The following is a 13114-nucleotide window of genomic DNA, read 5'->3' on the forward strand; positions in this document are numbered from 1 at the left end:
AGAAAACTAAACAGAAAAGGATGCCGTGATTACTAAGACCCAGCATGGGTTTCTCAAAAACAAATCTTGCCAGATGAATCTTGTCTTCTTTTATATGGAGGCTTTTAAGCAGAGGTTGGGTGGCCATCTGTCATAGATTATTTAATTGAGACTCCTGCATTGCAGGGGGTTGGACTAGATGATACTCAGGGTCCCTTCCAACTTCACAATTCTGTGATTCTATGTGCAACACGTGGCACCCTATCTGCATAACCTAGCAATTCTAAAATATAGTCACATTTTTACTCTCGCAAGATTGAATGTATTGCCCTCGGCTGCACTTGAGGGACGATTCCAACAGATTCCAAACAACAAACGCTTATGTCCCTGTGGAGATGGCAGTACCGAATCAGTGGCGCATGCCCTTCTGGCTTGCACTCTTTATAAAGACTTGAGGAATGAGATTATCACACCTCTTTTATTGTCCATTCCGGGTCACCCAACCACTGCCACAGTCTCCTTTCTCTAGGCAGATCAAGATGAGCACGTGACAGCAAAGGTTGCAAGGTTTTTAGCTGGGGCAATCAGAATAGGAGTGAGAAGCAACAGCATGTGTGTATCCATTCTGAAGGAAATCAGCCCTGAGTGCTCACTGGAAGGACAGGTCGTGAAGCTGAGGCTCCAATACTTTGGCCACCTCCAGAGAAGAGAAGACTCCCTGGAAAAGACCCTGATGCTGGGAAAGACTGAGGGCACAAGGAGAAGAGGATGACAGAGGACAAGATGGTTGTACAGTGTTATCGAAGCTACCAACATGAGTTTGACCAAACTGCGGGAGGCAGTGGAAGACAGGAGTCCCTGGCGTGCTATGGTCCATGGGGTCACGAAGAGTCGGACACGACTAAACGACTAAACAACAACAACAACAACAACAACAACAATCAGAATAAGATCCACAATTTGACTATTGATTCAAAGCCCTAAAATGTATTTTATATAATTGACTTTTTATTTCTATTCTTTGTATATTGTATTGTTGTTTTATTGTTGTGGCCAATGGCTGACGCAAATAAAGATTTTTTTTTAACCTTTAAAAAACAAGTTTATTGATCAATTTAAAACTTTACATAAAACAAAAGCACATAAGGTAACGGTACAACTCAAATACTTCAAATCTTACAAGTCATACCCATTTCCTATATCTATGCAGATAAAAGCCCCCTTCCCCCCTCCCACCCTCCCTGCTCCCACCCCTCTCCACCCTTCTTTCCTACCATTTTCCCTACCGTCTTCTCTCCCTCCCTCCTGTAACCCTCGTTCCTTTTTTCATATTATACATTATATATGCCAATTATATATAACAACTCTAAAGCCTGGAGAGAGAATTCAATAGAAGTCATTAAAACTAAAAATGTTGAAAGAAAAACAAAGGGTTTGTGTTGTTTTTTTTTCCTTTTCCTTTCGTATTCTCCTTCCTGCCAATCTCTAATGTATTTTTAAACTTATGCGAACGTACTAAACCTAGTATATTTCTGACGCAAATAAAGATTTATTCATACATTTATAGGTTTGGGTGTTGTTTGGTAATCGCCTCACCAGTTCTCTCTGTGGAAGACTATCATAGAAACTCTGCACAGATGGAGGGGATTGAATGGGAGGTGGGGTCCACATAAAGAACAAGTAGGATGCCCTCAGGAAATGCAAAACACGTAGTTAAACGTGTAACTCCCTCCCATAGGAGGCAGTGGTGGCTACCAAATTAGATGGCTTTGAAAGAGGACTGGACAAATTCATGGAGGAGATGGAGAAGGAGACTAGCAATGGCTATGCTTTGCCTCCATGTTCAGAGGCAGTAATGCTCTAGGTGAGGGCTTTTGTGCTGGGTTCCTGCCTGAGGGAGTCCCACAGGCATCTGCTTGGCCACAGGGAGTAAAGGATGCTAGACTATGTGGGCCCACTGGTCTGGTCCAGTAGGGATCTTCTTATGTCCTTATACAGAAAACAACTACCACAGAAGCAGCTCAACCCAGATGCTTCCTGGACTTACCCTTTTTCAGCACATAGGAGGAGGATCCCAGGCGCACAGGGCTCGAGCGTGGGGGGCTGCTAGAGAGCTTGGAATGCACTTCGTGATGAACGGGGCTGCAGGGCCGAGAGGAGCAGCGTGTGTAGGCATCATTGTCTGGTTCTGTTGCAAGGAAAGGAAGTGAATTGCCTGTAGAGAGGACTGGAACACAAGTTTTGTCTGACAAGCTCAGCCAGCCAATCCCTCATCTCTGGGCACCAACTTGGCCCCAATTGTTTTTTATTTAATTTAGTTCTCAGATTGGCTACCAAGCACTTGAGCACCTTCTTCTCATGGCAGAAGGTGGGGATATTATGGCTTTAGCAAGATGGGTCACCATGTGGTGCCTCTGGGTGCCATGGTATTGTTGAGGTCCTTCCCTAGTGTCTACCGTAAAAGGCCTCTGTGCTTCCCCATTCACTGCCCATTGGGGAATGGAGCGGTGGGACAGTTAACCTTCTTCTCCCTGGGAAAATATATAGAGCTGAAGGAAGAAATGGGGGAGAGTGACACTCTTTCCCACTTCCTATTTCAGCTCTATGAGCTTTCAAAGGCTCAGATTAACTCTTCCAGATCTAACTTTCAACCAGATCCCTGGGAAAAGGTGCATGCATTTTCCCTCTTCCTCTGGGGTTAGGGACTGATTTGCGTGCAAGGAGTGAGAAGCAACTAGAAAGAGTAATGGCCATGGTGCTCATGCTGGGGTGTAGTGGTTAAGAGTGTCAGCCTAGCACCTGGGAGACCAGAGTACAAATCCCCACTTGGCCAAGAAACACACTGGATGACCTAGAGCAGGCATCCCCAAACTTCGGCCCTCCAGATGTTTTGGACTACAATTCCCATCTTCCCCGACCACTGGTCTTGTTAGCTAAGGATCATGGGAGTTGTAGGCCAAGACATCTGGAGGGCCACAGGTTGGGGATGCCTGACCTAGAACTAGGCACTTCCACCCAGCCTAACCTATGTCACAATGTTTGTTGTAGGGTTTAAAGAAGGAGGGGGAGAAGCATGTATGCCACCTTGAACTCTTTGGAGAAAATGGCAGGATGCAAGTGCAACAAACAAACAACAAACAAACAAACAAATTTCCAAATGTAGCCACTGTCTGCTTCAGCTGTGAGATTCCTCATCAAGGGAGGACCAGGAGGCCACAGCCTTAATCCTAGCCCTGAGCCATATGGAGGTAAGGAGCAGAGATCCTACAACGAGGCCAAAGCAGGGGGGGGCTCTCTGCACCCAGAGTTAGTTCAGCCTCGGGTGTCAAGGCCAATCAAGTCCCAAGTCCAAGGGAAATCAGATGCTTCAAACGCAAAATCCAGTGTCCTACTACACACAACTCCTCCTCAGGAGTAAAGTTCTCCTAGGGAAGTTAGACCCCCTTTCAATGAGAGATACTCTACCAGTGAGCTATGGCCCTTCCCTTAAAACTAGTAAAAAAATATGAACGAAGGTGTGTATGATATGCAGCTTCCAAGGTTCAGACACAGGTGCCAAGAGCATTGCACACTGAACCTGTTGTGGAGTACCTGGAGTCCTAGAGGGGCTGGCTGGATGAGGTGTGGAAGGAGGGAGCACTTCTGGGGAAGCCCTGCCATCCACTGCTGTCACAGAGGTGTCAACATCAGCATCTTCATCCACTTGCTCCGAGTTGCTCCGCCGATGGCTACACGAGAACTTCCGGTCCTTCATCCGCTCCTTTTCAGAAATCCCCCGCCCAGCCTCGTCCTGGATCAGCAGCTCAGCCTCTGCCAGGGAGCACCCAGTTTTGCTCTGCCCATCCCCTTCGCCCCGGTCGCTGCTCGAGTCACAGGAGAGGAACTCGTCCTCCGAGGGGCTGCGGTCATGCTCCTGCTTGTCTTCCATGTCGCTCAAGTCGGAGTCCCGGGTCTCGGCCATGACTGGCTCCTTCAGCTCTTCGTGGAGCTGATCCATCAAGCAGCGTAGGAATTCTTGGGTGTCCTGGGGTGGGTACGCAGAGAAGAAAATATTGTATGGGGCACTTCAGGCCTAGGGCTCTCTATTCAGCCTCTTTCTAGGTCACCCCCCTCCCTCTCCCCAGGACTTGCCTTCCAACAGCCCTGCTCTGCCCCCTCTTCTTGTGCTTCCCCCTGTTTGGAATATGGATGGAAGATGTGGGGAGAGAGGAGTAGTGTAGAAAGATTTGGCCTGTATCTGTGGTTGGAGTGTAACCTACTGAACAAAAGTAAGGATCAGACCTGTTGCTTTGCCCACCACTGGCATATGCCCCCAGAAGGTCCCCACGTGAAAATGCAACACTCAGGCTGAAAAAGATTCCCCACTCTGACTCTACAGGTAGCAGATCTCCAGTATTTCAGACAGAGGCTTCTTCAAGCTGTACCTGAAGGTGGTGGGGATTGAGCAAGAGACCTTGTGCATGCAAAGCAAGTACTTTACCAATGTGTTGGGGCCCTTTTTCCTTTTTTAAAAAAGGTACGATTCTAGTCCCCATGGTTCTGAATAAAAGGAAGAACTAAATAAAAAACTGCCTATACTGAGTTGAACTGTTAGTCCATCAAGCTCAGTATTGCCTACACTGACTGGCAGTAGCTCTCCAAGGATCTATCGCATCTGTACTTGGAGATGCCAGGGACTGAGCCTGGGGCCTTTTCTTCAGGCAAAGTAGATGCTGTACAATCCTCCCAGAAAAAGTTTTGTGATTGCTGGTGGAGGGGGGGGCGACAAAATTGCATGTGGCCCCCAGAAGATTTCCCAGAAAGTAATATGGCCCTCAAGCTTAAAAAGATTCCCCACCCCTGCCCTATTACATTTCATGGCAAATGGAATCCCCTCCTTGCTGGAAGGCTACATGTTGTATCAGTAACTCAGTCTCTGCCTTGGCTCCCTAACTGAAACAGATGCTGTTTAACTTCTCACAGCCCAGGAGAATATAATTTTCTTACTGCAGCAGGAAGAGGGAATCAGAAACATCTGGGATTGCCCCTTTGCCATCCGCCTCACCTGTTGTGCATACCCTCGAAACATGGGGTTGACCAGCTTGATTCCATGTGACAGGCTGCTGGGGACGACATAACTTGGGCTGGTTTTAGGGAAGAAAAAGCAAAGTCAAAAATGAATATATAGAATCTCTGGAGATGTGCAAGGTAAATTTCTAGTTCAAGGTGTTACAGGTGGTACATAGAGCCCTTAATAGCTTGGGGGCCTGATGAGTTTATGTAAATAAACAAACGAAATTACTTTAAAAACCATTGGTGTATCTAGTTCAGTATTGTCTATAGACTAGCATCAGCTCTCCAGGGTTTAAGGCAGGAAGTCTTTTCTCAGCCCTCTCTAGATACTATATTTCATAAAATTAGAATGCCACTGGGAACTGAACCCGAGTCAGAAGATTGGGAAAGTATTGCCTAACAGAATGTAGATCAGTTGGGTGTCATTCTATAGTGAATATTCTGAATAATGTCTTTTATGTAACTGACAGAAGGAAAATCTTTTTCTTTTTTCTATTTTTTGTTTTCCTTTGTTGTTTCCTTTTTCTTTCTCTCTTTGCTTTTGTTTTAATTTAGATTAGTTTCTCTTATTTTACTGTATCGTGAAAAACCTTTAATAAAATCTTATTTTTTAAAAAAAAACACTAGGACCTTCTGCATGCAAAGCAAGTGCTCTACCGGTGAGCTGAGGTCCCTACAGCCTCAGTGTCCTAGATTTACTCACCGCTTCTTATGCCACACTTCGGAAATCAGCTTATGGTAACTTTTGCAAAGTGCTGGCTTCTTGTCAGTGCGCACGAGACCGCCACATTCAAGGAAAAATTGAGTGAGTGGGGGACTGATAGGAAGACAAGAAAGAAAGGTGGGTTATGATTTATCCAACAACTTCAATTGGGAGCAGAGAGAAAGGGAAAACATTGATGCCTTCAATAAAAAGTGGAAGAGACCAAGGGGCTAAAAAAAAATCTGCCTGGCCCCAATGAAGCCACCAGATCTGGCCTACAAGCAGCCTTTGCCAAGCTGGTGCAACATCCAGGTGCTTTGGACTACAACGTGCTGGCTTGGGGGTTGATGGGAGTTTTTGTGCCAAACATACTAATTGGGGTCTGATGGGAGTTATAGTGCAACACATACTGGTTGGAGGTTGATGGGTGTTATATTGACATATATGCTGGCTGGGGGATAATGGGAATTGTAGTGCCAAACATAGTGGCTGGAGGGTGATGAAGGTAGTGGTCTGAAACATCTGGAAGGCACCAACCTGGCAGTCAGTAAATAGCAGTTATCTGAAAATGACTCTGAAAACCTACCAGTTTGAGAGAGCCTGGAGTGCAGCGTTCATGTAGCAGGAGTTCCCAAGATTTTTCATTCCTGTAAGGCCTAGAAAAGGAATGAAAAAGGAGAGGGGAATGGAGGCTTGTTCATTATGCCCACTGCTACATTTTTATTGTCTGTGTTCAAGGAAAAAGGAAAGGGGTATTTTCATACTCTAAGACCTTTGGATTTACCTCTCGGTTTCAGGTCATCATCTTCCGACTCGGACTCCCCTTCATCAGCAACTGCGATGGGTACAGCTTTTAGGGAATGGATGGGTGGAGGAGAATTCTGGAAGTGAAAGTTGGGGAGTAAATATCAGAGGCAAGTCTGCTTTGCCACACAGTATAATTCTCCAAACTAAGAAACAGCAGCTGAGTTTTCTTTTTTCCTCCTGTCTCCTAATCCCTTTTCTTTTCATGCCATGTATTTTAGACTGTTAGGCCTAGGGGCAAGGACTGTCTCATCACTGACATTTGTAAGCTTCCAGTCATTTTGGGGCCAAATAACGAGGTTAAAATGCTTTTAATAAGTAAAAAAAGAGAGAGATTTTATTATTATTTATTAAAGGTGTATACCACTGTCCATCCAAACAGAGAAATACAAAATGAGATTATAAAAACATAATAAAACAAAAGCAAAAACAAACCAATAGATATCCTCCCACAAACACATTTTAAAAGCCACAGAATGTTAATCAGCCGAATGTCTGGTTGAAGAGAAATGTTTTAGCCTAAAGATATGTAATGAAGGCACCATACTGTCTTGTAGATCCCACTGGTCCTGAGACTTCCCTGCTACATTCCAAGTTGGGATAGTCTTACACATTGACCACTTGAACTAAGAAAAAGAGTAACTCAAAGCATCCAGCTTTGCCACAAAACACTCACCTGGTCCATGAATTTTGATGGAGGGACTGGTGTGTGGGAGTACAACCGCTGGTCCAAGAAAACCTCCTTCTCGCAGGCATAGCACCATACCCGGAACGTTGTCAGGTTTACTGTCAGGTTGTGCTTTTTGGCCTACCAATTTAAAAACACACAAACACAGAGAGCACACCAATTAATATGGGTTGTGTCCAGCTACGCAGTGCAGACCCATCAAAATTAATGGGCCAAAGTCAGTCATGTCTATCAGTTTCAATCATGGGATGCTGCTCTAGGTAGCAGTAATACTGACTAACAAACTTGTTTTTCTGATCTATGGTACCCAAGAAGTGGGACTGTGAAATTGCAGAGGCAAGATCCAACTGATCTTGAATTCTACTGCAATGCAGTCAGAGCAGAAGCAGAAGATAGAGCCTCAAGTTCAATAAGAATGTAAGCAATAGCATAGCTCTGCTGGATGAGGCCAAAGGAGTGCTAGGGAGTCCAGCATCCTGCTTTCCTAGCGGCTAAGCAGATGCCCCAATGGGAAACCCAAAAGCAGCACCTGAGGGCAACAGCAATTCTCCTCGCATGCAATTCAGAACACCTGATATTGAGACACATATCACCTTTGATAGTAGAGGTGTGGTATAACATGAGGGAAGGTTGCAGCATTTGGGACTTTTTAGTTTAGAGAAAAGATGAGAAAGAAGTGACATTCTAGAAGTTTATGAAATTATGCATGATGTGAAGAAAGTGAATAGAAAGATATTTTTCTCCCTCTCTTCAACAAAGCTGGATGTCAGAAGATTTAGGACAGGCAGTGCATAGTTAAGCTATAGAACTCACCCCCACAGGACAAAGTGATGGCCACAAATATAGATGGTTTTAAAAGAGGAGCAGACAAATTAATGTAGGAGAAGGCTATCTACGACTACAAGTCATAATGGCTATGCTCTCCAGGTAGCAGTAATTCTGACTAACATTTTTATATTTCTGATTGGAGGCAGAAATTTAATGCTACTTGGAGTTGTAATGCTTCTGAATGCCAGTTGCTGGAAACCGCAGGAGTGGGGAGTGCTCTTGTGCTGGAATCTTGCTTGCAGGTATCCCACAGGTATCTGGTTGGCCACTGTGAGAAGAAGATGCTGGACTAGGTGGGCTATCAGCCTGATCCAGCAGGCCTCTTCTTATGCCTCAACAGGAAGCCCAAAAGAAGGACCTGAGTGAAACAGCAACTCTCCCCACTTGTGATTCTGAGCAACTGGTATTCAGAGGCATATTGCCTCCAACAGTGCAGAGAAAAGATAGGCACAAGGATTGGCCACAACAGTGTGTTGCATTTCCAAAATATGTCCTTCAACTAGTACAAAAAATTAGAGGACCTCAGCTCTAGACAATACTTGTGTGTTTTCAAAGCAACATGGCTGAGAGAAGTGTTGAATGCTAAACATTCGGGGGGGGGGGTGTTACAATTAAGTTCCAAGGAAATTTTCCTGGCTGCTCACTTGCTTTCTGGGGAAACTAGATCTCTTACCTGTGCATGAAGGGTGCTGTGGTCAGCAAAGGATTCCCCGCAACCAACATAAGAGCAGGAAACCTGAAGTGAAACAAAGCCAATTGACAGTCACAGTGGAAACATGGCAAAAGAAATTCAGAGCAATAGAAAGGTAGGGGTGTGTCTGTGGATACACACACAATGCACAGAAAATAGTGCTACTTCACACCCCAAAAGTGAAAAGTCTACCTGGTACAGCTCAGTAACTAGCTGTGAATGACATTTTACAACAGGAAGAATAAAAGTCATGCATGCAGGAAAATGTATTTGAAAAGAATGTCTTTACCTGAAGACAAGCCCACAGGTTTGGTCCCCCTGCTCCACAAGACTGGCAAGTACCCTGTTTTCATATGAGGAGGAGAAATAATTATCAGTGGCCTATCGTCCTCAGAGACAGACCCATCATCAGACAAAGGAGTGAGGAAATCGTGGACTTGCTGATACTGATATGATATACACTCATATCAGCTCCAGCCAGTGTGGCCAATGAAGCTTGGATGATGGAAGTCCAGCAATATCTGGAGGGCCACAGGCCCCTCCATCCCTGATTCCTTATGGCATGCAAAAAGATGAGAGAATGCCTCTGTTCAAAAGATGAATTCCCTCATGAAAGAAGAAGTGCCTCTTCTTCAATCAAGTGTGGGGAAACTATGACCCTCCCTAAATTGTTGGACTTCATCTCCCATCAGCCCCAACCTGCATGCCCAGTAGTCTGGGATGATGGGAGCTGAAGTCCAACAATACAACTTGGTGTCGTCTGGAGTTTGCAGGGCTCCAACTAACATCAGCCTCAGCCAGCATGGTCAATGGTCAGGGATGATGGAAGTTGCAGTCCAGCAAGCATATGGATGGCCAAAGCTTCCCCACCCTGATGCTATGTATAACTTTTCCTCTTAGGAATGAGCTTCAGACATGTAGGGCGTACTTAAGTCAGACTTGCACTGGTTTAGTAGTCATATCTTCTCCCCAAGGATATTCTCATGGTACTGGGGATCTCCTCAACCCCAGTCTGAAAATGTATTAGTTTGTTTATGGATTGGGTAATTTTTTGCAAATGAATTTTTCCTTACTTTGGATTTAAGAAGCAGATCATCCTTAGTGACTTCACCTATGGAATCCAGGTGAGGACAAATGTCTCTGGGATCACCCATTTTGCACTTGGGTTCACCTGTGTGGATCAAGAGAGAGAGGGACAGCAAAACAGGTCAGATTGTTTTCACATTCAGCTTGCTCATCTGTTTTTGTTTAAAATGAGAGGAGCTGAACCACAAGCCCATCTTGTTTTGTTTGTTTGTTTGTTTGTTGCATTCATATCCCACATTTTTCTCCAAGGAGCTCAATGTAGTATACATGGTTCTCCCCTTTGTTGTTTAATCCCCACAACAACCCTGTGAGGAAGGTTAGGCTGAGAGGCAGTGGAAAGCTGAATGAAGGTCACCCAATGAGCTTCATATATGTATCAGCCTGTCACATTCCAGTGCAGAGTTGACCTCTAGCTAGCATGGCCCTAGCTTGGCATAACCTGGAGCTGACTTCAGGTCACTGGAGGGAGAAAAATGGTAATCTACCAAGGAATCTACCTGAACTTGAAAACTTGTATGGATTGACACAATCTCCTGTTGCAGGAGAGCAGGTATTGAAACACACTTCTATATCCTAGATTCAAAGGATGGTTGAGAAGGGTGAGAACTGGAAAGGCTTCGGGGGGGACCTGAAAATAGCAATCCAAATACCATACATATATCAGAAGAGCCTGCTGCTGGATCAGGACAGTGACCCATCTAGTTGAGCATCCTGTTCTCACAGTGACTGACCAGATGCCCCTTTTGGGAAACCTGCAAGCAGGATCTGAGCACAGGAGCAGCCTTTCCCTTCCTGCAGTTCCTGTTAGCATAAATCCTCTGCATGGCACAGATGCTGCATGTGGATGAATGTTTACATTATATGATTGCTGTAACTTTCCCACACAGGAGCTCAAGCTGTAACCTGATCTCCTGTCATGTGATGTTCTTTGTTCTGTTTCTACTTTCACTTTCTTCTGAACTGGAGAGTGATGGCTGAACACACACTCTCTGAATAAACGTAGATTAGCACCTACGATTGTTTGCTGTCTTCTTTACCGAAGCCAGTGGCAATAGTAAGAATATTGGTGATTTACACCCCAATATTCCAACAGGCACCTAAACAGGCCTCAATCTGCAGCAGCTGATCCTGAGGAATTTCGCCTGCTTGGGAGTCACCGGTTCCTGCGTTCCAGGGGAGGAAGTGCACGGATAGTCTGCGTTCCTTATCACCGGAGCAGTGAGTAGCGGGTTTGTGTTACATATGTAAAATAAACTGAAAGTCCGGAATCATATCACTCCAAGCTAGCAAAGGCAATGAAAAGGTTTGCCATTCTTCCAGCAAAACAGGTCAGATTGTTTTCACATTCAGCTTGCTCATCTGTTTTTGTTTAAAATGAGAGGAGCTGAACCACAAGCCCATCTTGTTTTGTTTGTTTGTTTGTTTGTTGCATTCATATCCCACATTTTTCTCCAAGGAGCTCAATGTAGTATACATGGTTCTCCCCTTTGTTGTTTAATCCCCACAACAACCCTGTGAGGAAGGTTAGGCTGAGAGGCAGTGGAAAGCTGAATGAAGGTCACCCAATGAGCTTCATATATGTATCAGCCTGTCACATTCCAGTGCAGAGTTGACCTCTAGCTAGCATGGCCCTAGCTTGGCATAACCTGGAGCTGACTTCAGGTCACTGGAGGGAGAAAAATGGTAATCTACCAAGGAATCTACCTGAACTTGAAAACTTGTATGGATTGACACAATCTCCTGTTGCAGGAGAGCAGGTATTGAAACACACTTCTATATCCTAGATTCAAAGGATGGTTTAGTACATGTCTGATGACCCATGAAACAAAGCACTCAGAAACTGGAAAAACTGCACACAACATTAGGGATATTTGGGGAGTTGTAGTCAAAACCAGCCGGAAGAGACTAGTTTGTGGAGGAAAGCTGCAATAGAGTGAATAATAAAGTGGAACCATGACTTCTAATGACTTGGAAGTCCATATTATATTGCATAGATATATCCTAGTCTTGAACCAACTGCCACTTTGGTATGAATGCACCCTTAGCAATATAATTCCTGGAATTCTTTCTTTTTTTGTGGGGTGGTGGTGGAAGCCATGTGCTTTAAATGTGTATGTGCAGCTGGTATCTCTGCCACTTGAGGGTGCTAACACTAGCAAGCAGACAAAATCCTTTAGGCTCTGCTAAATCAACCAAAAATGGTTGTTACTGTAGGGATTAATTTTCCCCTAGGCAGCGATTCCCAGCTACTGTGGGAAGGGAACAGATCGTTATTCTGAGTACTGGCAGAAGAGGGCAAAAACAAATGAACCTCACAGTATCTGAAGAAGTGTGCATGCACACGAAAGCTCATACCAAAATATAAACTTAGTTGGTCTTTAAGGTGCTACTGAAGGAATTTTTTATTTAGCTTTATCTGGGTGCAGGTACACAAGTCTGCCTACGCAACACAAAGCCACAGTTTTTCCAGTGTTCCCTCAAACTACCCAAATTTAAAACAAAAAGATACAGCATCAGAAATCCAGTTTCCATTGAATTTTTGCATCCTTGAGATTTCCAAGCAAAGAGTGGGGCAACTCCCAACACAAGCCCTCTGTTGCCACCCAAAGGGCATAATTGACATCCTGTAAGGGCATATTCTGCCCTAATTAAGAAACATCAAGTCCACCTCGACCACATGGTCCAGCTGTCACATTAACACTCTTGAGTATTATCCCAAACCAATGCTTTCCACCATCAAGTTTCCTATATTTAAAATAAGGTTAGACAAACTCCTGGAGGATAAGGCTACATCACTGGGTACTAGTGACAATGCCTATTTGCTGGGAATCACAAATAGGAAGAGTACTGTTGCATGGCAGGCTTCCTATAGACCAAGGGTGGGGTGCCTGTGGCCCTCCAGATGTTACTAAGCTACAACCCACATGTGCTGATGGGAGTTGGAGTCCCAACAACATATGGAGGGTCACAGGGTCCCCATCACTGTCAAAGGCATCTGGTTGGCCACTGAGAGAACAGGATGCTCAACTAGATGGGCCTTCAGCCTTATCCCACTGCCAGGCTCTTCTTATATGTGACCCAGACATGTTCCTATGATTGCCCTTGTGTCAGTGTCATCATCATCATCATCATCATCATTATTATTATTACTATAGGACATATTATATCTACATTATAATTTAATGCTGAAATACCATCACTATCCCAGTTCCATGCTGGCAGTCAGATTCAATGTACATAATTATAGACAATTGAAGGGTATAAATTTCAGACCACTCCACAG

The 13114-nt window shown here is 44.7% G+C and overlaps 2 protein-coding genes across 5 annotated transcripts in view; one reads left to right on the plus strand and one right to left on the minus strand.

Annotated features, from left to right (window-relative positions):
• USP20 (ubiquitin specific peptidase 20) overlaps window positions 1–13114 on the minus strand; it is a 70809-nt gene that overhangs the window by 56687 nt on the left and 1008 nt on the right. For 3 of the 4 annotated variants that reach the window (XM_035113014.2, XM_035113015.2, XM_060270438.1), the window contains exons 2-11: window positions 9819–9916; window positions 9035–9088; window positions 8728–8790; window positions 7215–7346; window positions 6519–6615; window positions 6321–6390; window positions 5735–5848; window positions 5024–5102; window positions 3571–4003; window positions 2027–2167 (exon numbers count right to left, since the gene is read on the minus strand). In XM_035113014.2, the coding sequence (XP_034968905.2) occupies window positions 2027–2167; window positions 3571–4003; window positions 5024–5102; window positions 5735–5848; window positions 6321–6390; window positions 6519–6615; window positions 7215–7346; window positions 8728–8790; window positions 9035–9088; window positions 9819–9899 (1264 nt within the window). In that variant the 5' untranslated portion in view covers window positions 9900–9916. The remainder of the gene's footprint in view (window positions 1–2026; window positions 2168–3570; window positions 4004–5023; window positions 5103–5734; window positions 5849–6320; window positions 6391–6518; window positions 6616–7214; window positions 7347–8727; window positions 8791–9034; window positions 9089–9818; window positions 9917–13114) is intronic. The other variant, XM_035113013.2, reaches the window with a different exon arrangement.
• Window positions 10677–13114, plus strand: part of LOC118083951 (lamin-L(III)) — a 33822-nt gene continuing 31384 nt past the window's right edge. The window contains exon 1 of the mRNA XM_060270445.1: window positions 10677–11049. The gene's annotated coding sequence lies outside the window, so the exon portion shown is untranslated. The remainder of the gene's footprint in view (window positions 11050–13114) is intronic.

This window comes from Zootoca vivipara, chromosome Z (genome assembly GCF_963506605.1).
Source record: "Zootoca vivipara chromosome Z, rZooViv1.1, whole genome shotgun sequence".
NCBI classification, from domain to species: domain Eukaryota; kingdom Metazoa; phylum Chordata; class Lepidosauria; order Squamata; family Lacertidae; genus Zootoca; species Zootoca vivipara.